Genomic DNA, 24,596 nt, shown 5'->3' with positions numbered 1-24,596 from the left:
TGATCCCAAAGGCTAATAATGTGTCTCTTATTGAGCACCTGGAATCACTTCCTAGATTAGGAATTCTTCCTAAGGAGGAATGCTCACCCTCCCCTTTCAGCACAAACTTTCAGAAAGATTCTTCTCCATTGAGTCCTATTCCCAATTAAGCTTCAGTCTTGTATTTGAGGGGACCAGTCTAAGGGAGTGCAGCAGCTCAGCTTGGGACAGCATCTAGATCTCAGTACCTAAGACTCTCAACTCTGTCTTGTGAGGCTCGAGGATGGAGAGTGCTAAGGACCTATATACTGAAGAACTCTCCAAACCCTGCAAAACACCAACGGGAGGAAGAGTGGGTTAAAAGATCTATCTGTTAAGTAAAAGGCCTAGTAGGCTCAGTTTAGCGATTTTATAGGTAAAATGCTACTGATACACATGAAGGTTGCTTTAAGACACCAGGGCTATGATATCCCACAAGAAAAGGCTTTATGATGGAGATAAGTAGGAATAGTTATCTCCCCCACCAAAACCATTTTCACTTTGTTCTTTCCTGGTTGATAAACCATACCAGAAGCAAAGCATGGTGTAAGGGATGCCAGGGTGCTTGTTTCCTGCTGCCGCCACTTTAAAACAGAGACAGAGACAACTTTGCTAGTGAATTCAGTGGTGGTCAATGGAGCACATCCAGGAACATAGGTGGACATGAGAGGGAAAGGAATGGCGTCCCCAGATGGAGGCAAGAACTGAACTGGAGTCCTGCTCTACAGACCTCAAAGCTTTATCATCAGAACTTGACTTCTTGGAACCTGGGAGTTATATGTAGCATTTAGCAATTGATTTGACTTCTAATTTTCAGATACCAAGATGGAGCGGTCTAATATTTGCAATTCTTGAATAGTATAAGAACTCTCCAACCCTGTATGTCCAAGGACCACCAAGGATATAGAAGCAAAAAACAAAAAAACCTGGTGACCTTACAATGCCACATCCTATATTCCTTTAAAGCTCAAATCTCCCCAAAGGGGGGGGGGGGGGGGGGGGGGGGAAACACCTGGGTGACAGTAAGCATGGCACCAAGTCCTCATCTTTCCAGACAGCAAACTTCCTGCTGCCTCCTTTGGACACACTTAACGCTCCATATGCCTCCCATGGGACGTGTGAGCTCAGCCTAGAGCTGCCCGACAGAGCTAGTGTCAGACGCACAAAGACACGGGCTCTTTATACCACATCCCCAGCCAATATAGCTCTTTTTCTTGAAAGGAAGGAGGGGTGTGTGTGTGTGTGTGTGTGACGGGGCGGGGGGGGGGAGGGGGGGGGCGGGTGGAGAGACAGACAAGTTAAACTCTAGTACCTAAGAACATGAGAAAGAAACAATTCAAGTTACAGACCAGGAATCCCCAGTGTGGGGAACAGGTCAGAGAACACCAAACATGTCAAATATTAACTTATTTACCAAATAGGGGGCTAGGGAAGGCAGGTTAAATTTTTTAAAATCCTGGAGGTTTTGTACAGAAGTGGAGACCCTTCTCCCCCCTCCTCTCCAGGTGACATTTCCAACTGTGTAACACACCAAAATGGGCTATCAGTAACCACCGAGAAAAAGGAGCTTGTATCCGCCTGGAGCTTAGGAGAGGGGCTTTGCCGTGCTGTTCAAATTATGTATCCTGATCCCTGTGAAAAGAATAGCTGCTTGAGTTACCTAGTGTCTATGAGATCCTAGTTCTTTGTTCCAATGGCCCAGAAAACAGCATTCAGCACTATGTGGCCTTCTCTGCCCCAAGACTGTCCCCAGACCAAGCTGGGGCTGGTCTCCTTGGTTCTGTTTACCTTTAAAAAATACTGTATAAACAATCCTTTCCCACCCGCCCCCCCAAAGACCCCAATAAAATAACATGGGAGCAGCAGCTGCTTCTATAGTTTTCTGAAATGGTGCTAGATAAAATAAGGGAATAAATAGAGAACGGGTAAGAGGCAGAATCTGCATGCCCGCATCACACTGCCAGAGGGAGGTCCAGGGGCGAATCTTCAGGGGGCCGGTCCTCGCCGGGCTGTGGGGTCTTCTCCACCACACAGCCCTCTTCGCTGTCCGTGCCGAAGGGGAGGTTTGAGGGCGACCACGAGGGGCGAAAGTCTTCATTCTCCCGCTCCTCAGGGATACAATCTTCGGGCACCAGTGCTTCTAGAGTGGATGCTTTCCCTGCCTCTGGTTGGCACAGGGCTGGGTCTGTGGGGCTACAAGCCACCAGTGAGGTAACAGGGACAGAGAAGACATTGAGATCCTTCTCCTTGGGGAGAGAGGGTGGGGCTTCTCCTGGACTAGGCTCTCCTTTCACCCCCAGGACTGGCCTCTGCTCCACCTGGTAATAGACCAGGGGCCCGCTGTTCAAGTAGGATGGGCTGGTCGCTGCTGAGGCAGTTGGGTGGTCCGCATTCTCAGCAAAACACAGGACGGAGGAGCCTGGGGTCAGCTGAGCCTGGATGAGAATGGGAGCCGTCAGGCCTGGGCACAGCTCTTCAGGAACAGCCAGGGGCTCCTCCAGGATACACACGCCCAGGCTCTCTATGCTGGAGTCCACGCTGGCACTAGAGACACTGGAGTCTTCCTCTGCCTTGAGCCGCTCCAGTTCCTCCGCACTCTGTAGGTGCATCACTGCAGTCTCATTCTCAGCAATGAACTCCTGGAAGTCCTGTGTCTCAGAGCCCTGGGCTCCTGTCAGGCTGCAGCTGGCGGTGGGTGAGGGCTCCTCATCTGGGGCGGGTGGGCGGCTCACCTGTCGCTTGCTCTCCAGCTCCAGCTTCATGATGGTGTGGAGGTAATGAGTCCGAACTCTGATTGGATTAAATTCAATGCGCCCAGCCATGTTCCCACAGCCATCCCGGGAGCAGCCACATGGAAAGGACATGCGATCCACCTGAGAAGAGGACAAGGAGGTTGAGGCAAGAGGAGACCATCAGTTTAACAATGGCGACAGGAGACTTTAGCTGGCAAAACAAGCAGGTGGGATTTGTGGTCTTCTTACAAGAGACACAGCCAGCCCTAATTGGTTTGGCTCAGTGGATAGAGCGTCGGCCTGTGGACTGAAGGGTCCTGGGTTGGATTCTGGTCAAGGGCGAGTACCTTGGTTGCAGGCTCGATCCCCAGTAGGGGGCGTGCAGAAGGCAGCTGATGGATGTTTCTGTCTCATCCATCATCCATGTTTCTAACACTCTCTCCCTCTCCCTTCCTCTCTGTAAAAATCAATAAAATGTATTTTAAAGAAAAAACAAAAGAGACAGCCAATTCAAAACAAAATGCAGCGTGAGCTAGCGCACAGCACAGCACAGAGGGTAGTTATCAGACTACTTGTGTTTCCAGTGCAGCCTCGCTTCTCTCTCTAGGGCAGTGATGGCGAACCTATGACACGTGTGTCAGAGGTGACACGCGAACTCATTTTTTTGGGTGATTTTTCTTTGTTAAAAGGCATTTAAACATATAAAATAAATATCAAAAATATACATCTTTGTTTTACTATGGTTGCAAATATCAAAAAATTTCTATATGTGACACGGCACCAGAGTTAAGTTAGGGTTTTTCAAAATGCTGACACGCCGAGCTCAAAAGGTTCGCCACCACTGACTAGGGCTTTGTTTTCTCTTCTAAACAAAAAGTAGACAAATATTATATCAAAGGGCCCTTCCAAGTTCAAAAGTCCAGAGATGCCTCTCTAAATGCCAACACGTCTCAGAGCAGAAGAAATTTACGTGCCTCAAAGACTTTTCCAGACTTACCTGGTTTACTGAGAAAACAAAATGCTGGGGCCTAAGCCTCTTGTTTTCTGTGATGACAGGCATGGGAAGGGAGGAGAAGTCCCAGCTAGTCCAAAGAAATGCATTCTCAGGAAACTAAGCAAAAGGACCCCTAACAAAATAACAGCCAGCTTTTCATGACCAGCTTCATTTTTCCTGATGGTTGACCAGTTTGTTTCTGAAGAAGTTACCAAGACAACTAAGTTACAGAACAAGACCATCTAGAAAGGAGATGCTCTCTACTTCCTTTTCTCTTTCGGATCCCCAAAAGGGGGGAAAATAGCAAAAATAAAATTAAAACACGAGTAAGCTGCTATGTACAAATATACAATGTCTTCTATAATGTCAACCTAAAGAACTCTCCATTTCACTTAGGAACAGTCTAATTATCAGGGCTGTCCTCAGGTCTGTGGATCATAGATGGATTCATTATGGGACTTCAGTTTGACAAGCAGTATGTGGCTAGATCCAGAAAGAAAAGGTTGGTCAGAAGTTCAACTACAAGGACTCAGCATCCACGTCCCATATACCTTCCAATCTTTGGGATGGTACTGCTGTTTTTAATTGAATGTGTCTTCCAAGCTGTCCATCAACGGGCCAGCTGGGAGACGATGGGCCGGCTGAGGGAATGATGCTTTCTTTATGGACACTAGGAATTTAAGCTCTGCCAGGCCCAATGTGATCCTGAATGACAGCATCCAAGAACTATTTTGATTTTTAAAGAAGTGGAGACAAGGCACTGTGAATAAGTGTTTGCAAGATAAAATCTAAAGGCCTACCTCATGTTTCTGCTTCCTTTTATCTCAAGAAACCAATCAATATTTAGGAAACGGCTACTAAGTGTTAACTTACTAGGAACATTTGCTGACAGCTGTTTATCAGCCCCAAGGTATAAAACACAGACAAGATGACAGGCCTCCCAGCCTGAATCCTGTCATGCTGGTTTCCTTGGCTGGTGGAGGAGGGCTGTGGAACTGGGGAGTGTTCAGTCACAGAGAAGCCACCCTTTGATGGGTAGCCTTCCAGGTTCATTGGCACCCACGCCACACACCCTGACTCTAGTGCAGGTACACCATCTCAGGCCTGATTTGGACTGACCTGGCATTTAATCCCAGCTTGGCTACAGGCACACGCTTCTGGGTCACAGTACAGCCGACAATCACACCCACACTCTTCCCGTGACAGGCGGATGGCTCGAAGTTCTTGCTTCTCTTCGGCATCAATGCGGTGGACCCCAGAAGCCCTTAGCAGGGCCCGTCGCCGTTTGGTAGGCAGAGGCTGTAGGAAGAAGTAATCGTCCACCTCCACATTTTCCACATCGATGTCTTCATCAGAAACATCATCCAGTGTCAGGCCATCGGCCTCCACTGACTCCACTGTCCCATTCTTGGTCAGCTGCCGAGAGACAGGAAGGAGAGGTTAGCCTACAGCGGTACCAGCATGAGCCTCCGCACCGGGAGCCTCTGGAGTAGCATGGTCCAACAACTTTGTGCACCCATGCTCATACAGTAGCCACAGCACATGTGGTGTATTAATGGTTGGATGTTCCCTGGTGTATAGATAAGCTTGCAAACACCCTTCAATTTGCACCCCCTAAAGGACTCAAAACCACATTTTGGGAAGTAGATTTCATTAAAATGTAGTACAAGGCTACCAGATCTTTGTCAATGAACCTAAATTCTCAATGTGAAAACTTACCTATTCATACCCAGGAGAGTTGCATTTTATTGGAAGGAGAAAAATATAAGCAAATTATTAATGGCTTGTAAGCCCTTGCTTTCTTTCTCTAATCATTTTTATTTGATTTCAAAGAAAAGTTGTATGTGAGGTGGGGTGCAATATGTAATCCAGGCAGAGCTTGGTTCTCTGGGCCAAGAGGGACAGCCAGCCAGGAAAGGGACTCTTAGTGGAAGGACAGGGTAAAGACAATCCATAGCTGGATGTGACTGAGAACTCACTAGAGAATTCCAGTAAAGAAAATGAGGCCTCATAATCCCCAGGGCTCTGGAAGCTGCTGGCAGGATGAAAGCCAGCTACTGGAGGGTTGGGCTTATTTCATCAGACAGCCACAGGGCAGTGCTGGTAAAGGAGCAACTCAACTCCTAGGAGAGATGTGACGCAACACACCTGGGGAATAAGCGACACGCTGTTTGTTGGTTGGTTGGTTGTGGGCAGCAAAAATGAGGAGAGAAAGTGGTGCTTCCGAAGACTCCTTACTCTATGATTTCTGTACCAGCAGGCCAACCACAAGGGCCTTTCCGCAGGCCTTCGGCTGCTCCTGTCTGTTTCACCAGGGCTGGCTTCCTAATCACCCTCACTGCTGCTATCCTCTCAAAGGAAAGAGATTACAGATGCAATAGAAAGAAACCCATGTAGATGTAAGAATTTAATATGTCATGACAGGGGTGACATTTCTTATCACTGACAAAGAGCCTTCTAATAATTAAATGGCATTGGGACAAGAGACTAGTCTTTTGGAAAAAAATAAGGTTAGATTCCCAATTCATACTATTCATAATGAATTCCATATGGATAAAAGGCAAAAAAAAAAGTAATGGAAGTATTAGAAAAATTATTGGTAACTAAAGCTGCAGATGAAAAGCAGCTTTTTTTTTTTTTAATTGATTTTAGAGCGAGAGGGAGAGAAACATCAACCAGCTGGCTCCCATACACACCCTGACTGGGATCTGAATCGGCAACCTGGGCATGTGCCTTGACCGTGAATCAAACAGGCAACCTTTCCATGCACGGGACCACACTCGACCAACTGAGCCACACCGGCCAGGCACCAGCAGCTTTTTTCTTTCTTTTTGGTGGCAGCCCAAAAGGAAAATAAATATTAGATGGTATATGGGAGATACAGAATATATATTTTTGAGACCAACTGCCTCCCCTATAGAATGCTAAAGATAAGAAAAATTTCTAAGAAAAGAATAAACTGGACTTGGGAAGGGCAAAGTAAGGGTTTTTTTCTTGATATGGATAGATGGCTTAGATGCCATCATTGCTGGTGTTCACTATATCTGCTAGGAAGTTGGAACCCCATACCTCAAGCCTTCAATTTGTCTCTAGACCTCCTACTAGGGAGGCCATAGGATGTTATGTTTTGACAGATCATTCCTCTATCAGATTTAGGAGAGGGATTCTTCTTGGGGAAAGAGAAGAAAGCCTTCATTGCACACGATGAGAACAGTGTTTATTTGCCCAGCTGCTGCTATAGCGGCAGGGAGGTGATGGTGTCAGTGATAGAATTCCTCAGACACAGAGAGGGAAGCCTGAATGTCATTCTAGTTAGAAGAACAGGTGTACAGCTTTAGGAGTAGTTGAGGAAAGTAGACACGGAATTCTCAAAGGAAGAAAGCAATGACATCCAGTTAACCTACATCCTCTGCCACCAGTTCTCCAACCCTACCACACTGAAGTGTGTCTCATTAGGATTTCACCCACAACCTTGGCAATAATGCAGCCACCTATTTCAATACGGGTCTGCAAGAAACTTGGCCAGGCCTAAAACAGTGTTCTCCAAATTTGGAACTAGGAACTCTGGGGGAAATTTTTGCAGACTGGTGGAAACTATGGCTGTGGAGTACCCAGCAGTGCTAAGACAGCAATCTAAGATGGGCCTTCTTCCAGGCCTGCTCTCCTCCTATACTTGAGCTGGTGCAGCATCAGTGGCAGACACAGTGCTATGCAAATTGAAATAACTATTTGGTAATGCTGTTGCTTATGTCCGAAAGACTATCACCTAGAGGTGATGGGGGTTACAGAAATAGCAAGATCCTTTCAGACAATACAAAAGATCCCAAACCTGCCCTGTGCATGAGGGCAACAGGTATTCATCTGATAAGACATTGAAACATTGTGCGTCCACAGGTTCTGGGGGTGGCAAGCTTGAATGTCTTCATTCACATTTTAAGACTTTAAGTGTCAGCCTATGGACCAAAGGGTCCCGGGTTCAATTCCAGTCAAGGGCACATGCCCGGGTTGCGGGCTCGATCCCCAGTGGGGGGCATGCAGGAGGCAGCTGATCAATGATTCTCTCTCATCACTGATGTTTCTCTCTCTCTCTCTCCCTCTCTGAAATCAATAAAAATATATTTAAAAAATCAAAAAATCAAAAAATTTCCTGAGGTTGGCAAAGGCAGGAAATTCTAGAGAAGCCATTTTGCTATCTCTGGTAGACACCACACCAGACACAAAAAGAAGGGTCTTAGACTGAGATCTGATTCCATCCATATCTGAGCCTTTCACTAGAAAGATCTGGAATCTACAGGCCAAGGAAGGGCAACAGGAAAAAAAGATATTAGGAAATGAATAAATAAATAAATAAATGGACCTAGATGGTTTCCCACTTTATACTGGCACATGGGAAGTACCAGCCCCAGGTCCCCTAGGCACCTTCATCTTCTTGGCGTGGAGTTTCTCTTCCTTCAGGTGCTCACGAAGAATCTCTCGATGGTTCACCTCCTGCTCTTGAGCAAACTCACAGAGCGTGTAGCTGCGTACAGAGTTATGACGCTGGGCCATGCCCAAAGAGCTACCACCCTGGCTGGGCACACTGGTGAAACCCTGGCGCCGGGCAAAGTAGTACACAGTCACTTGGTCAAAGCGTACATTCTTCCTCCGTAGCTGCTTCTGCCGCTTCAGGATGGAGGTGGCTGAGAAGGGAACACAGAGCATTTTATTAACCCAGAGATGGCCTGTTTGGGGACCTTACTCTTTCTCATCCATCTAGGCTCTCAACTCTTCTCCAAAGGTGCTCCCTGTACCTAGAGATAGTTCTAATTTTCAAATCATAAATGCACAGTTGGGAAGGACTCTGAGCATCAGCTGGTCCACAGTGCTGACTTCACCCAAGCAGACCACAAAGTCTATTTTTAGACATCAGTTGGGAAGAGGATCTCTAGGTAATCTTCTCAGGATAAAACAACCTGTATAGCTTCACTGTTCAACACAGCAGCTACATGTGTCAGTTTAAATATAATTAAAATGAAATAACATTTACAATTCAGCTCCTCAGTTACACTAATCTCATTTCAAGTGCTCAATAGCCATGTGTGGCTAATCGCTGCAGACAGTGCAGATATAGAACAGTTTTTCCATAACAGAAAATTCTATTACATAGTGTTGTATAATGGAAGAGCAAATTTCTGTAAAGGGCCAGGAAGTATGTATTTTGTTTTGCAGGTCATCAGGGCTCTGTTGCAACTACTCAACTCTGTCATTGTAGCATGAAGGCAATAACAGACAATGGGTGTGGCTGTGTTCCAATAAAACTTTATTTACAAAAGCAGGCAGTGAGCCAGATTTGGTCCACTGGCAACCCCTGATCTATAGTATCAAAAGTTCTTTCCAAGAAACTAATTGGGGCAGAAGAATTAAGAAACCTGGAGTTGCCCCAGTTGTTCAGGCTATAAGGGTTTATGTCCTGATAGAGCTACAATATCACAGAACCCTATTGGACTCGGTGGGGAAGGGTAAATCCTGGACTCCTCTCCTCCTTCAATGTAATCCACCCCACCCCGGGGACCCAAAAACCAAGCACAAGTAAAATCAGCTGGAATAAATCAGACTGAAGTCTACGATATTGGAGCAAGGCGGAGCCTAAGAGTGGGGAAGATTATGATTCAGGGGAAATCCCCAAGCTGGTTAGAAGAAGTGTCTCTCAAGAGCTGCAATGGGCTCTGATGCTTGGGGACATGGGTGTACACAGGGAGTGGCCCACTCACGTGTGAAGCTGGCAGTCGTAGGAGGATTGAGGCTGTCGCAGCTGTCGGCGCTGTCACTGCTGGAGATCTCATCATCGGAGTTGGACACTGATGAGCCCACATCCACATCATCAAACTTCCTCTTGAGACCCGAGCCCGTGAATGCATCCATTGGTTTCAAAGGGGTTTCCTTGGGGAGGCCACCGCGTTGGCCCCAAAGCCCCTGTTCACCACCAGGCAGCCAGGTGCATGAGGATTCTGCCCAGGGGAAAAGAGGCATCAGCATTCCTGTCCTCACACAGACCCCTCCCAAGCCTGTGAGTAAAGGTCTCCGACTGAAGAGAGAAAGCACCTGAGCTAGCACCGATGTCTGCTTTCTCCAGATTAGGTCATTTCTCTACTGATTCTGGCCAACGTTCTCCTACTTTTGTTTCCCTTCAGCCCTTTCAGTCTCAGTCACCCTCAGCGTAATGAGATGAGTAACCGCAGCACCTTTCCCAGTGGAGTGAAGGCCTTTGGTTCCAAGCCGTCTGGGCTTAGGCTTCATTAGCTGGGGATAACAGGAGCTGCTCTCCGGATCACACAGGAGAGAGCTCCAAGGGCCGGGAGGTACGAGGCACCAAAAGCAGAATTAGGCTGTGCCTAAATCTAGACTAGATCAATTATTTTTCCTGGTGAAGATACAGCCTGGCATTTCCCAAAGTAGATATAGGAAATAAACTAATTCAAGCAACCAAGGTACGTGCCCCTGACCAGAATCAAACCAGGAACTCAGGTCCAGAGCCAAAGCCCCAATCACTGAGAGAAACCAGCTAGGGCGGATATTAATAGTTTTTGCATGAAAATAGGACTGCTGTGTCAAAACAGTTTAGAAAACTGTTTATGGGAGAACCTCTTAGAGGCTTTTAACATGCTAATGAGCATGGGGAAGGGTGGGAGAAAACACAACACAATGTTTCCGCACACCTGAATATGGGGCCCTTTGTTTTCCAGAGTATTTTAGGGGGCAAATAAATGATTCTTGGAAAACACTTTGGGAAATACTGCTCTAGGCTCTCAATTTCAAAGTACATCAGCAGCCAAGGAAACACTTTACCCAGATCTTCACAAGTATAAAATGTCTCTCCAGGCTCCTAGAAAGGTCAACTTTGGTTCTAAAGAATGGACTGCAGATTAGCATCTCCACTGGCTTCAAACCCCAGAATCCTTCCCAATCTCATACTGCTCCATAAAATAGGGTTCCGCTGGTCTATCGTCCTCCTCTGTGCAAGGAAAACTTAGCCTGACCACCTTTGCCCTCTGTAAAGAAACCAGCAAAGGGAAAACAAATAGCAAAAGAAATGACAATTTACTCTGGTTACATCAATATGGCAGGCAGTGTCTTCAACAAGCTGTCACCCAACCAAGGAGTCTGGGATACAAATCTCCTCTGTCTTTGGACTTTAGTTCCCAAGGATATGAATCTGCTCGACAGAAATGCTGTCAGGGCCAGGGCCACATGTGTCGATACGAAGCCTCCCTGCTTTGCCTCAGTAATGCCAGAATCTCCCCAGACTATGATCTCACTAGTTGCTAATTATGCAGCAGGAATAACAACACTGCCCAGAAAGACAGGGCTGCATTACTGCAGAGCAGCTACCCAGAATATACTGTGTGGTGTCAAGAGATGCCTGCTACAGGGCTGCTTTTCTGGATTGTGTCTCTTGGAAGCAATTTGCCTGCTCTTGGGTAAGTTCTATATAGTCAACCAGATCTATCCAGATTTAATTTAAAAACCTGCCTTTTTAAGTCACAAGATGGACTTAAGAAACATCAGCCATATAGGTCTCAGACAAGCACATTCCTGAAATAAATCTGGCCTTCTCTTCAGCCTGGAATTATTCCAGGATTTATGACATGCACTTCTGGTTCTTTCCTGGGGGTCCCCTTCGCTTCTGGCAGCGTGGATTCCCTTTGAATATTTCTCTTTAAGCCCTGAGTGACATTGGGTATGGGCCAAATCTTTTTTGTTGTTGTTAATTCTCACCCGAAGGTATTTTTTCCATTGATTCTTAGAGAGAGTGGAAGGAAGGGGGAGAGAGAACATCGATGTGAGACATATCAATTGGTGGAGCCTACAACCGAGGTCCATGCCCTTGACTAGAATCAAGCCACGACCCTTCAGTCCCAGGGCCGACACTCTAACCACTGAACCAAATTGGCTAGGACCCAAATCCTCTTTACCATCAAAATTCTCCACTGACTTCACCCCGCTGCCCTTAGCAGTGTCATTTCTGTTAGGTTAATGTTTGTGCGCACTGGTGCAGCGAGGACTGCTGGCTGCTCACTCCATTCTCCTTCACCCTTTTACCTATGTCTTTCCCCTTCCACTCCTGGAATGCCGATTTCTGGGCAATGACAAAAGGTAGATAAGGAAGAAAAATAAAAAGATGTGAAACCCAAGAGAAAAATATTTTCCTTAAAATGCCTGAGAATAATCTATGGCTATATGTGTAAATAGCATGCATACTAGTCCTCTTCACCCTACACAGGGTCTGTTAGCATCATGTTCTCTGACATTAACTCCATTATTAAAATAACTCCGTCGATTCTGCCCTGACAACCAATGTAAGTTTAAATTTCAGTCCAGGTCTCCTTGCCCAGCTCTCTGGTGTGAACTTAACTTGTTAGATAAAGATGTTCACTGGGTACCAAGAATAAACCAGGAGAGCTTTTGCTTTACAACTAGAATAGGTTCCACATTTTCGAATTTATCAAATCAACCTCCTTTCAAACCACAATTAGAAACCAGCCATTCCCACCTCTCAACTGGCAGAGGACCAATGTGTGTGCTCAAGAGAAACACTTATAAGTTATGCTCCCAGCACTTAAGCCCATGCAGAAATAATCAAGGTGAGACTAGCAATGCAGGCAATAATTGACAGTTACCTGTCAAAATGAGCAACTCAAACAACAAATGCTTTTGAGAAAACAATGCAAACCTCTATAAAAGCTTTAAAATGCCAGTGAAATGAAAGGTCAACTGACACTTTCTGGCTACATGCTTTACAGTCTCTTCTCAAGTGTTTCAGGCTGAACATTTCCCAGAGGTTTCCACAGAACGTAGAAGCTATTAGGCTGGCACTAAACAAAATAGAACTACAGCGTATGTGCACTTTAGCACTAGATCTAAGCCTTTCCAGGCCTATGAGGATTCCTTTAAAACCAGAATATGAGACTAGCAAAAGGGACCCCCGCCAAATTTTGTGGATGCAGAATATATTTGCAAAGTTTAGGTATTTTAAGCCTCTCTCTTAAATGAATTAAAAAAAGAAAAGAAGACAAGATACATCTCACAGGAGAAAGCCTCTCCGCTCAACTGGAACCCAACCTTCTGCTAAAGGTCAAGGGACCCAAACCTCCAGTAAGATCATCAGGGCTGCCATCTGTAGCGAGGGTAGAGGAAGGAAGGCTTGCTCAGTGTTACAAACCTGAGTAAGATGACCTGTCCTATTTCTCCTTTCACAATATATTCCGGTTAATTCTCAAACACTATGAATTGTGTGGGTGTGTGTGTCCTTGTGATTACCAGGATCATGAATCTTTAAGGAACTCAAGTGAAAACATCCTTTACACTAGGCATTTCAAGGAAGTCCCCCTCCTCCACTCCCTGGTGTTTACCGACCTGACCTACACAAGGTTGGAGGCGGCTCTCCATGTCTAACCACCATCATGTGGAGGAAGAGCTGGAACATGATGTTGGAGGGAGCACTACCTCTCAAAGATGGCCCCTCACTTACAGCTCTGGTACGGCCAGCATCCCCCCGGCTTTGGAGATTTGCAAGATGGAAAGTCAGTACAGAAAAGGGAAATGTGAATCAACCACGGCTTTACCTTGAACTGAAAGACAGGGGGACACTGTGTCTCTCGGGGATGACTGCTAACATCTGATCCTGAGGAAAGCTCGGCGTGTCACAACGCCCCTCTAAACTCCCTGAAAACGATGCATCAAGGCCATGGCCCTAACAGGGATGAACGGCAGCCCGCTGCGTGCTTGGGCCTGTGAAGGAGGTCAAGCTAGCAACCGGGGCAGGGGATGCTTTCGCTTTCCCACCCAACGCCAGAAAAACGGGAGCCACATCAGGAACCTGAGCTCAAAGGACATGTCAAGTGACCAGTTCCCCTAATGGACACCCTCGCCGAACCCGCCAGCTCCCGGGCATTTCTCCCCGACTGCTCACCTTCCCGCTCATTCTGATCTTCTGCAGCCCCTACCCGCCTCCCATCCCTTCCTGCCGCTACTCACCAATTCCCAGCCACTCCTCCCACATTTCCCCTGCCCCCTCCCCTTCCTTTGCTCCCCTCCATCCTGCATCATCTCCACTCCATTCCCAACTCAGCCCTCGTCCGCAATCGTGCCGGCTCCCAGGCCGCCCCTCGGCTCCCAGAGCGGCCCCCGCAGCCCGGCCGCGATCCCCGCGCCGAGGTCTCCCACGCCTCTCCCTCAGCTCCCCTTCCAGCCGCGCCTCGGCCCCCGCCCCCCGGCCGGGAGCCTCCCTCCTCTCTGACCCCTCCATCCGCGGGGCTCCGGGCTGACCACTCCTCCACCGCCGCCCGAGGGCCGATCCCGAGAAAGGACGAGGCGGCACCCTCCGCCCCGCACCCCCAGGCCCATTACCGGCCCCGCCGCAGCCGCCTCCTCCCGCGATGGTCTCCGCCGCCCCCGCCGCCGCCCTAGCCCGATGGCGAGGAGGGAGGAGAGTGCCAGTCCTGGGACCGCGACCACGGCCGGGAGCTCCCCGGCCAGCAGGACCGGGAGGGAGGGCGGGTGGGCAGGGCGACCCGCAGGCAGCAGAGGGCGGACGGCTCCGGCAACTCGGGCGCCCCCGGCAGCAGCCGCCCAGAACCGACCCGGCTCCGGCTAACAATAGGCTCCGGCCCCAGCGCTCTGCCTCTTATAGGCGCCGGCACGTCCGACCGGGCCCCGGGGCAGGCTGGGAAATGGAGTCTACGTGCAGGCCCCACGCCCACCGGCATGCTGGGAGTTGGAGGCAGGGACCGGCCGAAGCCAAAACTCGTGCTAACTGGCTGGCGAGGCGGTCTCTGCTGCCGCAGACCCGGGAAGCGCGCGTTTGGCGCCAATGCAGCGTTTTGGGGCGGGCCGGCGCCCAGCTGCAAATTTGCAGTGACGACACGGGTTCCCGTAGCCACACTCCCATGCCTACAAAACAGCAAGAAACCCGTAGCTCGCTCATGGGACATCTTAGTCTTAAGCAGCAGGACATGCTGCAGCCTGCCCAGGGTAGGGGGAAGAAAATACAAGCAGTATATTGAGTTACCTCGATATGTATTGACGGGTTGATTTGTTTTCTTTCAAAATTATGTTTGCCAAGGACACCCTGCCGTGGTTGCCTGTCTCATTCAGAATAATACATGTCTCCAACTTGACCTACAATGCCCTGCAAGAGATGGGTGCATCCTTGACCTCCCTCCTCCCCCATATCAAACCCATCCTAATCATCCTGTTACCTTCTCCGTTTCCTCTCCCTTACTCTGCTATTAATACTGGCCCACTGGCCTCCTTGCAGTTCCTTCAACTGGACAATCATGCTCTCATCTCAAGGCCTTTTGCCTGGAACACTCTTTTCACCAGCTGGCCATACCACCTCACTTAATATTTGGTCAAATGTCCCGTATCAGAGACCTGTTCTAACCATTATTTCTAAAGCGGTGTTTCCCCTTAGTCTCTTTCCCCTTGCCTTATATTTCTTCTTAGCATTTAACACCTGACAGATGTTTATGTTTTTCAGTCTTCTCTCGCTTTTCTAAATTCCATGCGAGCAAGGAATTGTTTTGTTTATTATATGGTCAGCGTCCAGTACAAAGCCTGGTATTTGGCATTTAGGAGCTCAGTATGTATTTATTGGATATTTATTGGGTTGAGAGATGGCAGGATTTAAACTCAGGTTAGGCTGATTCCAAAGCCAAACTTTGCACTACAACCAAGAACTAGGGAGCCAGATCTAGATAGAGGCTAGGGTGGCTTGGAAAAGAATGCCAAGAATTCCATTCCTCGCCCCTAGGTGACAGGAGACTCCAAGAGGCTAGGAAACAACACTACAAAATGAAACAGCAGCAGATCCCAAAAAAGCAGTCCTTAGGGTACCATGTATTGATCAATTCCCTATCTGCCAAAATGTAGGTGTGATATAACATTTGGTCCTGGAGCCAGATGGCCTGAATATAACCCCCAACTCCTCCACTCACTAGTAGTGTGACCCTTAACAACGTACATAACTTCCCTGCGCCATAGCTCCTTCATCTGCAGAATGGAGACCACAGTAGGTGTCTTGTAGGGTTTTGTGAAGATTAGTTAATGTTTGTAGTATAAAATGTTTACAAGCACAGTCAGTGCTGTGTAAATGTTCATGATTCTATTTTTTCTGGACACAGAAGACAAAAAGGAAGAGAAGGCCCCCGATCACTCTGTGAATCAATGGGCTAAGTAACAAAACAAAACAAAACAGTCTAAAAGTCATGTGGATAGGCTAAAAAAGATCCCCTATGCCTACACATCCAGAGTAGGAGTAGTCATGGAACTTTATCTGGATACCATCAGCCGCAGTGCCAAAGCTTTGTTATTTAATGACACCAAACTACATGACAGCCACAGCAAAGTTAGCTTATTCTTTAAGATAGCAGAATCCAGGCCTGCATGGCTGAGTGGTTGAGTGTCGACCTATGAACCAAGAGGTCATGGTCAGGACACATGCCCAGATTGCCGGCTCAGTCCCCAGGGGGGGATGTGCAGGAGGCAACCAATCAATGATTCTCTCTCATCATTGGTGTTTCTATCCTCTTTCCCTCTTCCTTCCTCTCTGAAATCAATAAAAAATATATTTTTTAAAAAGATAGCAGGCCGTGACCGGTTTGGCTCAGTGGATAGAGTGTTGGCCTGCAAACTGAAGGGTCCCAGGTTCGATTCCGGTCAAGGGCATGTGCCTGGGTTGTGGGCTGGATCCCCAGTAGTGGGCGTGCAGGAGGCAGCTGATCAATGGTTCCCTCTCATCGTTGATGTTTCTATCTCTCTCTCCCTCTTCCTTCCTCTCTGAAATCAATAAAAATATATTTTAAAAAATAAAAATAAAAAGATAGCAAAATCCAGTTTGGCAATAAGCTCTAAATCAGTCAAAATATCATCTGAGCCCTGCTGGGTGTGGTTCAGTTGGTTGGAGTGTCTGTGAAACAGGGTGGTGAGTCCGGTTCTCCCTCAGGGCACTGCCCAGGTTTCAGGATCAATCCCTGGTAGGGGTGCATGCAGGAGGCAGCCAGATGATGTCTCTCTCTCTCTCTCTCTCTCTCTCTCTCTCTCTCTCTCCCTCTAAAAAAAAAAAAAAAAATCAATAAAAACTACAAGACATTTAAAAAAAATCATCCAAACCTCTAACAAACATCACAACCATTTATCACAGGTTACTTATTCAGCATTTCATTGTCTTGATAGAATCACTAGCTAAAATTACCTCAGTGGTGCCAGTTGGCTCATAACTGCAATTCTGCCTCCAGCCTAAGCAGGGCCTATGGGGGTCAAATGACCAGGAAGCTCAAGTGCAGTAGATTAGAAACTACAAAGAAAAGTGAAAAGAAATGCTAATATTATTAATATGTAAACAACACCTTGGACATCCAACTCTAAATGTTACTGCTTTGTCTTAGACCATGCTGCTCTGTCTGTAGGAGCCAGCTCAGAATGCACAAATCAGGGATGGTTTGTTTGGGGAACAAAAAGTCAAAGCAGAATTAGGTAGAAAAGACATACTATCAAGAGCAGCAGCCAACAACAACAAAAAGAACAGCAGCCACCAATGAAAACCAAAGGTTAGATTTAGGTCCGGACCAGTGTTTACACAATTGCCTTACAGTTATGTGTACATGTTGTAGAAGAAAAGGAGCCACGTGCTAACCTGACGAGCCCAGGAAAGGCCTTCGTGGTGGCTTTGCAAACTCAGAGACCTAAAATAATCACAAAAGATGGTCTGAAATTAAAACTTTTTTTTTTTTTTTTTTTTTTTTTTTTTACAGAGAGGAAGGGAGAGGGATAGAGAGTTAGAAACATCGATCAGCTGCCTCTTGCACACCCCCTACTGGGGATGTGCTCGCAACCAAGGTACATGCCCTTGACGGGAATCGAACCTGGGACCCTTGAGTCCGCAGGCCAACGCTCTATCCACTAAGCCAAACCAGTCAGGGTGAAATTAAAACTTTTTAACTAAAAGCAGTCTATGGCAGGTAGTCATGTCCTAGGCTAGAAACTTCCCTGACAAAAGTCAGCCTTTATCTTATGTAAGCCTGCCTCTCTCTGATGCGTCTGTGTCTGCCAGAACATTCCTTTGGAATGTCAGGGTAACTCCCTTTCATTCCAGACCCCCCAGGGCACAGCCAACCACCCTGGTGGAGACCATAAATCCTCTCATTGTTATTGTTACCATGTAATTGTTAAGTGTTAACTATCCTGTATCCACCTAGGTCCTAGGTATAAGATGTGTCTATCATTTTACTTTTCATTCAATCCCAGAGGCTTCCTGGCTTTGCTTTCTCCTACCTCCCTAATCTATCACCAATGAACTTCATGTAACCCACTTGCATCTTCTGATTGTAATGTATAAAATAAGATGCAAAACTGCCTTTCTCCCATGACTAGCTTGGCTCAGTGGTTGAGCATCAACCTATGAACCAGGAAATCACGGTTCGATTCCTGGTCAGGGCACATGCTTGGGTTGTGGGCTCAGTCCCCAGTAGAGGGCATGCAGGAGGCAGCCAATCAATGATCCTCTCTCTTTTTCTCCCTTCCTCTCTGAAATCAATAAAAATATATTTTAAGAAAAGTGTAACTGACATTCTCTGGAGTATTATCTTAATCCGTTGAGGTTTTGCTTTCCAGGGAATTGTTGATAGTTTGGCTCTAATAAACTCACAAAAATTCTTGATAGGATTGAGTGTTTCTTTTTCTTTAATATATACATATATTATATATATAATACAAAATAATTAGCCATTTACATGCAATAAACATTAATATCCTAATATTAATATTTTTTTATTGATTTCAGAGAGAAAGGGAGAGGGAGAGAGAGAGAGAAACATCAATGATGAGAGGGAATCATTGACTGACTGCCTCCTGGCTGCCCTCTACTGGAGATCGAGCCCGCAACCTAGGCATGTGCCCTTGACGGGAATCGAACCTGGGATCCTTCAGTCCACAGGCCGATGCTCTATACATTGAGCCAAACCGGCTAGGGCTGGGAATGTTTCTTATGTTGAGCAACTGAATAAGTGTATGAAGTATAAAATAAACTATCAACAACCCAATGAAATATTATCTTTTTTAAGATTAGAAAGCTGAGGTTTAAGATATTTTATTGTCCAAAGCACATCCAGGAAGAGCACGATCTGGGATTTGAACAGAGGATTATCTGACACCAAAGTAAATACTGTATGGACTACTGTTTACCACTGAAATATACACAAGAATATACTCTTGGGAGGGGGGGGAGGTGAAAGCTAATAGGTCAGAGGATACTGTGTTGAGTTTCATAGAAAGAAAAAGTTAAAATAAAAAGCTAAGGCCTTGTATTTGTTTTTACACTGACAGAGACTTGTAGAGTTAGCCCTGAAGTTGTATGCCACTTTTACTAATTTACAGTTCATTGTAATCCAGACCTAGAGGGACAGACATCTGTTTGTGACTAATCCCACATGAACCAAAGGAGATCTGTATGTGCAAATGTGGGGAAAAGGGCCACAGCAATTTAAAAGCATAAACTAAGAAGCTCTGTGAGTTTTGTCAAAGATTTCAAAAAGGACATACACAGGTTGATCTATCTATGTGTATAACACACATAGACACCCTCTTAAACAAGCAGGCCCCGGCTGGCTAGCTCAGTTCGTTAGCCTTAGAGTACTGTCCCAATCTGCCAAGGTTTAATCTCTAGTCAGGACACATACAAGAAGCAACCAATGAATGCAAAATTAAGTGGAACAACAAAAAGCTATTTCTCTCTCTCCCTTTCTCTCTTTCTAACATCAATCAATCATTTTTAAAAAGCAAAGTAACAACCGAGTTTGAGGGGGGAGAGTACAGGGGTGATGAGTTTAGAGAGGGCAAGTTTAATAAGCCTAAAGGAGGTGAAGGAAAGTCTGAAGCAAAGTTGTGAAGATGTCTAAAAAACAAAACAGGAAAGTTATTAACTAAATCCTTAAATGAAAAATCAGACATTAGAACTCAGAAAGAAAACGGGAATCTTGCCATAACCAGTTTGGCTCAATGGATAGAGCATCGGCCTGCAGACTCAAGGGTCCCGGGTTCGATTCCGGTCAAGGGCATGTACCTTGGTCGTAAGCGCATCCTCAGTGGGGAGTGTGCAGGAGGCAGCTGATCGATGTTTCTCTCTTATCGATGTTTCTAACTCTCTATCCCTCTTCCTTCCTCTCTGTAAAAAATCAATAAAATATATATATAAAAAGAAAACGGTAATCTTCAGTGATTAAAAAAGGAGTGTGTCCTAGCTGGTTTGGCTCAGAGGATAAAGCATTGGACTGTGGACTGAAGGGTTTCGGGTTCGATTCTGGTCAAGGCACGTATGTCAGTTGCAGGCTCAATCCCGCCCCTAGTCTGGGCATGCCAGAAGCAACCAATAGATGTGTCTCTCACTTCGCTGTTTCTCTCTCTATGTCTCTCCTTCTCCCTTCCACTCGCTAAAAAAAAAAAAAGAAAAAGAAAAAAAAAAAATATCCTCGGGTGAGGATTAACAACAACAACAACAAAAGGAATGTGCACCTCATCTTAAGCAAATATATGAAAACATAGATTCACCTGATAAATGGGTTATTACTCATGTCCCAAAAGATACCCCCCCAAAAGACCCCATGCAATACAAAATAGTATAATACAATAAATAATACACTAATATTTTTAAATAGCAAGTTCCCTTATAGTTGACATTAATCCAATTGAAAATTTTAATTCATATATAAATTAAATCTCTGAATTTTAGAAGACAAATGTTAGTTGCAGTTTTCAAGGTAACTTGTTGAATAGGCCTATGTTCATAAGGAACAACACAGAAGAGATCTGGAAGTGAATAGGAAAGTTGAAAAAAGAAAAAGAACCTGAAAATAGATGGAAGTTTAAAGTCAAAGGTAAAATATAGTCATTAAAAGAAGCAAACAATAAAAGAGAAGAAATAATCCTATATAATAAAAACCTAATATGCTATCTGTTCAACCAATCAAAGCATAATATGCTAATGATATGCTAAGGCCACTCAACCGCTTGCTATGACATGCACTGACCACCAGGGGGCAGACGGTGACCAGTCAACCAGTTGCTATGACATGCACTGACCACCAGGGGGCAGACGGTAGACCAGTCAACCAGTTGCTATGACATGCACTGACCACCAGGGGGCAGACGGTGACCAGTCAACCAGTTGCTATGACATGCGCTGACCACCAGGGGGCAGACGCTCAACACAGGAGATACCTCCTGGTGGTCAGTGCACTCCCACGGGGAGAGTGCTGCTCAGCCAGAAGCCCTGAGCCAGGCTCATGGCTGGCGAGTGCAGCGGCGGTGGCAGGAGCCTTTCCTGCCTCTACGGCAGTGCTAAGGATGTCTGATTGCTGGCTTAGGACATCCCCTGAGGGCTCCTGGACTGTGCATTATTAATACACTAGAGGCCTGGTGCACGAAATTGGTGCATTCAGCAGGGGGGTGCGGGGAGCCCGAGTGCACCAATTTTGTGCACCGGGCCTCCAGTGTATTAATACAGAAAAAAAAGGTACTGATGGATTTAATCTCACATCACATAAGCCATCTCTTCCAGTTCATTCTTTGGTAGGCAGCTAGACAGACGTGAGCAGAGCAAGGATGATGGGCCAGGTTCAAAAGGTCACCAGGGTGGAAAAGCCCCAAGTACCTAGCAAAGGACAATTGTAGGGTGCAACCTGGCCCCCAAGATGGCCTTTCTTTTACTCCCCTAGCACCGTGGTTGGCAAACTGCAGCTCGTGAGCCACATGCGGCTCTTTGGCCCCTTGAGAGTGGCTCTTCCTAAGCCTTAGGAGTACCCTAATTAAGTTAATAACAATGTACCTACCTATATAGTTCAAGTTTAAAAAATTTGGCTCTCAAAAGAAATTTCAATCGTTTTACTGTTGATATTTGGCTCTGTTGACTAATGAGTTTGCCGACCACTGCCCTAGCATATTGCTGGCCATGTGGGTTTGACCCCCTACCTTTCCTCCCTAGAAATAACACGTAGGCTTCAGCTGTATTTCAGCTCCAGGCCCAGAAAAGAAACAAAACCAGCTACAGCTGACCTCCAGACCAGCTGCATTGAAGAATGACCCTTCCCTGGTGCCCTCCAATCAATCATTGGAGACCACAACCTTGAAAGGACACACCTGGAAAACTGCTGAATATTCTATTGAGAACTTTTCCTGGGACCCTCCCCTAAAATCTCCACCCTTAAAACCCTTAGGACAGAGGACCTAGCGCCTCTCCTGTCCGGAAGCAGGCATGCCTTCCCTTCCCCCGCTCTGGCCCCCAGGCACGTTACCATTACCTTCCTCACTCCCAAACTCCAAAGGACCTTCCTTTACCTCTATAATTTGTTTCCTAATCCCATTACTTCTAGGAATTACTCCCACCTCTGTGATAAATATAAGTTCTCTTACAGTTTGAGTCTTGGCTCTGAATTCTTTCCTAGCCAGAATTCAGGTACAGAGGTTGCTGAACCCAGATTTGGTCTGACCCCACCGATCTAGCACCTGGTACCATTCTCACTGCCTACAACAGATCCATTATATAGTAAATGAGTAAATTCTTCCTCATTTAAGCCATGGAGTTCATATAATGAGACAAAAATTTAATCACAAGCTAAACATAAATATTCTTGTAGAAAAGCCTTAGCCTACAACTAAGAAAACAGAGCATTTTTAAGAGGAGAAGAATGACACAGGATTACTCAAAATGAATTAGTATACAGGGTGGGGCACAAGTAGATTTACAGTTGTGAGTACTCAAAACAAAGTTTCTTCTTTTTTTTTTTAATATATTTTATTGATTTTTTACAGAGAGGAAGGGAGAGAGAGATAGAGAGTTAGAAACATCGATGAGAGAGGAACATCGACCAGCTGCCTCCTGCACATCTCCTACTGGGGATGTGCCCGCAACCCAGGTACATGCCCTTGACCGGAATCGAACCTGGGACCTTTCAGTCCGCAGGCCGACGCTCTATCCACTGAGCCAAACCGGTTTCGGCAACAAAGTTTATTCTTATATTATTACTTATTAATTATCGTATTAGTTTCCATACAAACAACTGTAGACTTACTTTTGCCCCACCCTGTATAAATGATGCAGCTAGGTGGGGCATTTGTGACATTCCCGATGAGGTTCTGGAGTTCTCATAACAGACCAGTAGAGGCCATAACATATCAAATTCCTATAAAGGAACCACTCATGGCCAAGGAAACCAACTAACGATTCAGAAAAATGACAAAATGGCTCAACTTCAGCTCTCTAGTCCCAAGCTCTATGGGATTGTAAACTACTGGCCAGAGAAAAAAGCTACAATGAGAGGGAGAACCTCAGTCCTGACTTCAAATATTTGTACCCCAAATTTGTGTTACTTTCAAAACTGAATGCAGAAGCTCCAGTCCTTCACAGTAGTTTGCAAAACATCCCAAATCTCTGCAGCAACCCTATACAAAGAATACTGGGAGATACAAAGGGTTTCAGGGCACTCCAATTGGCATAAATTAGAATAGTTAGTTCCATATGCCAAACTTTCCCCACTTGCCAAGCCCCCAACACTCCTCCCACTCACAGTGGTGAGATCATGACCTACTCCTCACAACATACCCAGTGCCTGTGAGTGCCTGACTTCCAGGGATGACAAGGTCTGCCGTTCATGTGGACCTCTTTCTCAGGTCTTTCAGACTCTAGTGGTCTTGTAGTCACTGTACTATAATTTCTTTCCTGACAATATGGCCATTCCCATTTCTCCTCCTTTTCAATGACTTCTTAAAGAAATCATTTATGTGGGCAAACATTCTTATTGGGCCATAATACTGGACAAAGTCTTATCACTTACTAGATACATTTCATGTAGTGACTAGTACTCAATTCTTAGAGACCTGCGAATAGCTCTTTCTTTTTTATTTCCCAACTAGAGGCCCCGTGCACGAAATTCATGCACAGAGGGGTGGGGTATGTCCCTCAGCCCAGCCTGCACCCTCTCCAATCTGGGACCCCTCAAGGGATGTCAAGCCTAAACGGGCAGTCGGACATCCCTCTCACAATCCAGGGCTGCTGGCTCCCAACCGCTTGCCTGCCTGCCTGCCTGCCTGCCTGATTACCCCTAACTGCTTCTCCCTGCCAGCCTGATCACCCCCTAATCACTCCCCTGCCAGCCTGATCGTCGCCTAACTGCTCCCCTGCCGGCCCTATTGCCCCTAACTGCCCTTCCCTGCTGGCCTGGTCACCCCTAACTGCCCTCCCCTGCAGGCCTGGTCACCCCTAACTGCCCTCCCTTGCCAGCCTAGTCACCCTTAACTGTCCTCCCCTGCTAGCCTGGTTGCCCCTAACTGCCCTCCCCTGCAGGCCTGATTGCCCCTAACTGCCCTCCCTTGCAGGCCTGATCCCTCCCAACTGCCCTCCCCTGCTGGCCATCTTGTGGCAGCCATCTTTGACCACATGGAGGTGGCCATCTTGCGTGTTGGAGTGATGGTCAATTTGCATATTGTTCTTTTATTAGATAGGATAACTCCCTTTTAACTACCAAGTCTTTATACAGCAGATTCTTCTAGATGGAACCTATTACACTTCAAGGGAACAGAACAGACAATGTTAAATCAAATAGGATGCTATTCTATTCTCAGGAGGGCCTAAAATCTAAGCATTCTCTTCTCATATGCCCTCACTCTAACAGAAACACTAAACTATTTTAAATATCAACTGTCACATTGTTTAAAAGGTAAAATCCAGCAAATTTGACTTCTAGGAATATATCTGAGAGATACATGCAAAAAAATTCTGACAATGCCCCTTGGCCGGAATGGCTCAGTGGTAGAGTGTCAGCCCT

General features: G+C 46.3%; 1 protein-coding gene across 4 annotated transcripts; it reads right to left on the bottom strand.

Annotated features, from left to right (window-relative positions):
• Positions 1–1,013: 1,013 nt before the first annotated feature.
• CSRNP2 (cysteine and serine rich nuclear protein 2) lies at positions 1,014–24,043 on the bottom strand. 4 transcript variants are annotated; one of them, XM_070410224.1, is made up of 5 exons: positions 17,417–24,043; positions 9,495–9,731; positions 8,164–8,423; positions 4,864–5,160; positions 1,014–2,891 (listed from the first exon to the last, which is right to left on the bottom strand). In XM_070410224.1, the coding sequence occupies exons 2-5, from the start codon at positions 9,643–9,645 to the stop codon at positions 1,971–1,973; spliced, it is 1,629 nt and encodes a 542-aa protein (XP_070266325.1). In that variant the 5' UTR covers positions 9,646–9,731; positions 17,417–24,043; the 3' UTR covers positions 1,014–1,970. The 4 variants fall into 4 exon arrangements, with proteins under 4 accessions (XP_070266325.1, XP_070266323.1, XP_070266324.1 ...); XM_070410222.1 differs by lacking the exon at positions 17,417–24,043 and adding an exon at positions 14,131–14,319; XM_070410223.1 differs by lacking the exon at positions 17,417–24,043 and adding an exon at positions 9,826–13,729.
• Between the last annotated feature and the right edge of the window lie 553 nt (positions 24,044–24,596).

This window comes from Myotis yumanensis, unplaced genomic scaffold (assembly GCF_028538775.1).
Source record: "Myotis yumanensis isolate MYYU_CA2020_CCGP unplaced genomic scaffold, mMyoYum1.0.hap1 SCAF_3, whole genome shotgun sequence".
In the NCBI taxonomy this organism is placed as follows: Eukaryota; Metazoa; Chordata; class Mammalia; order Chiroptera; family Vespertilionidae; genus Myotis; species Myotis yumanensis.
The sequence above is the reverse complement of the archived record's forward strand: the minus strand, read 5'-3'. Positions and strand labels throughout refer to the sequence as shown.

Coding starts and splice junctions, on each gene's coding strand:
- CSRNP2 (XM_070410221.1), bottom strand. CDS start 9,759: ATGCTGATGCCTCTTTTCCCCTGGGCAGAATCCTCATGCACCTGGCTG. Junction 8,424..9,494: donor TACGACTGCCAGCTTCACAC/GTGAGTGGGCCA, acceptor TTCCCTTCTCAG/CCACCTCCATCCTGAAGCGG. Junction 5,161..8,163: donor TCCACGCCAAGAAGATGAAG/GTGCCTAGGGGA, acceptor GTCTCTCGGCAG/CTGACCAAGAATGGGACAGT.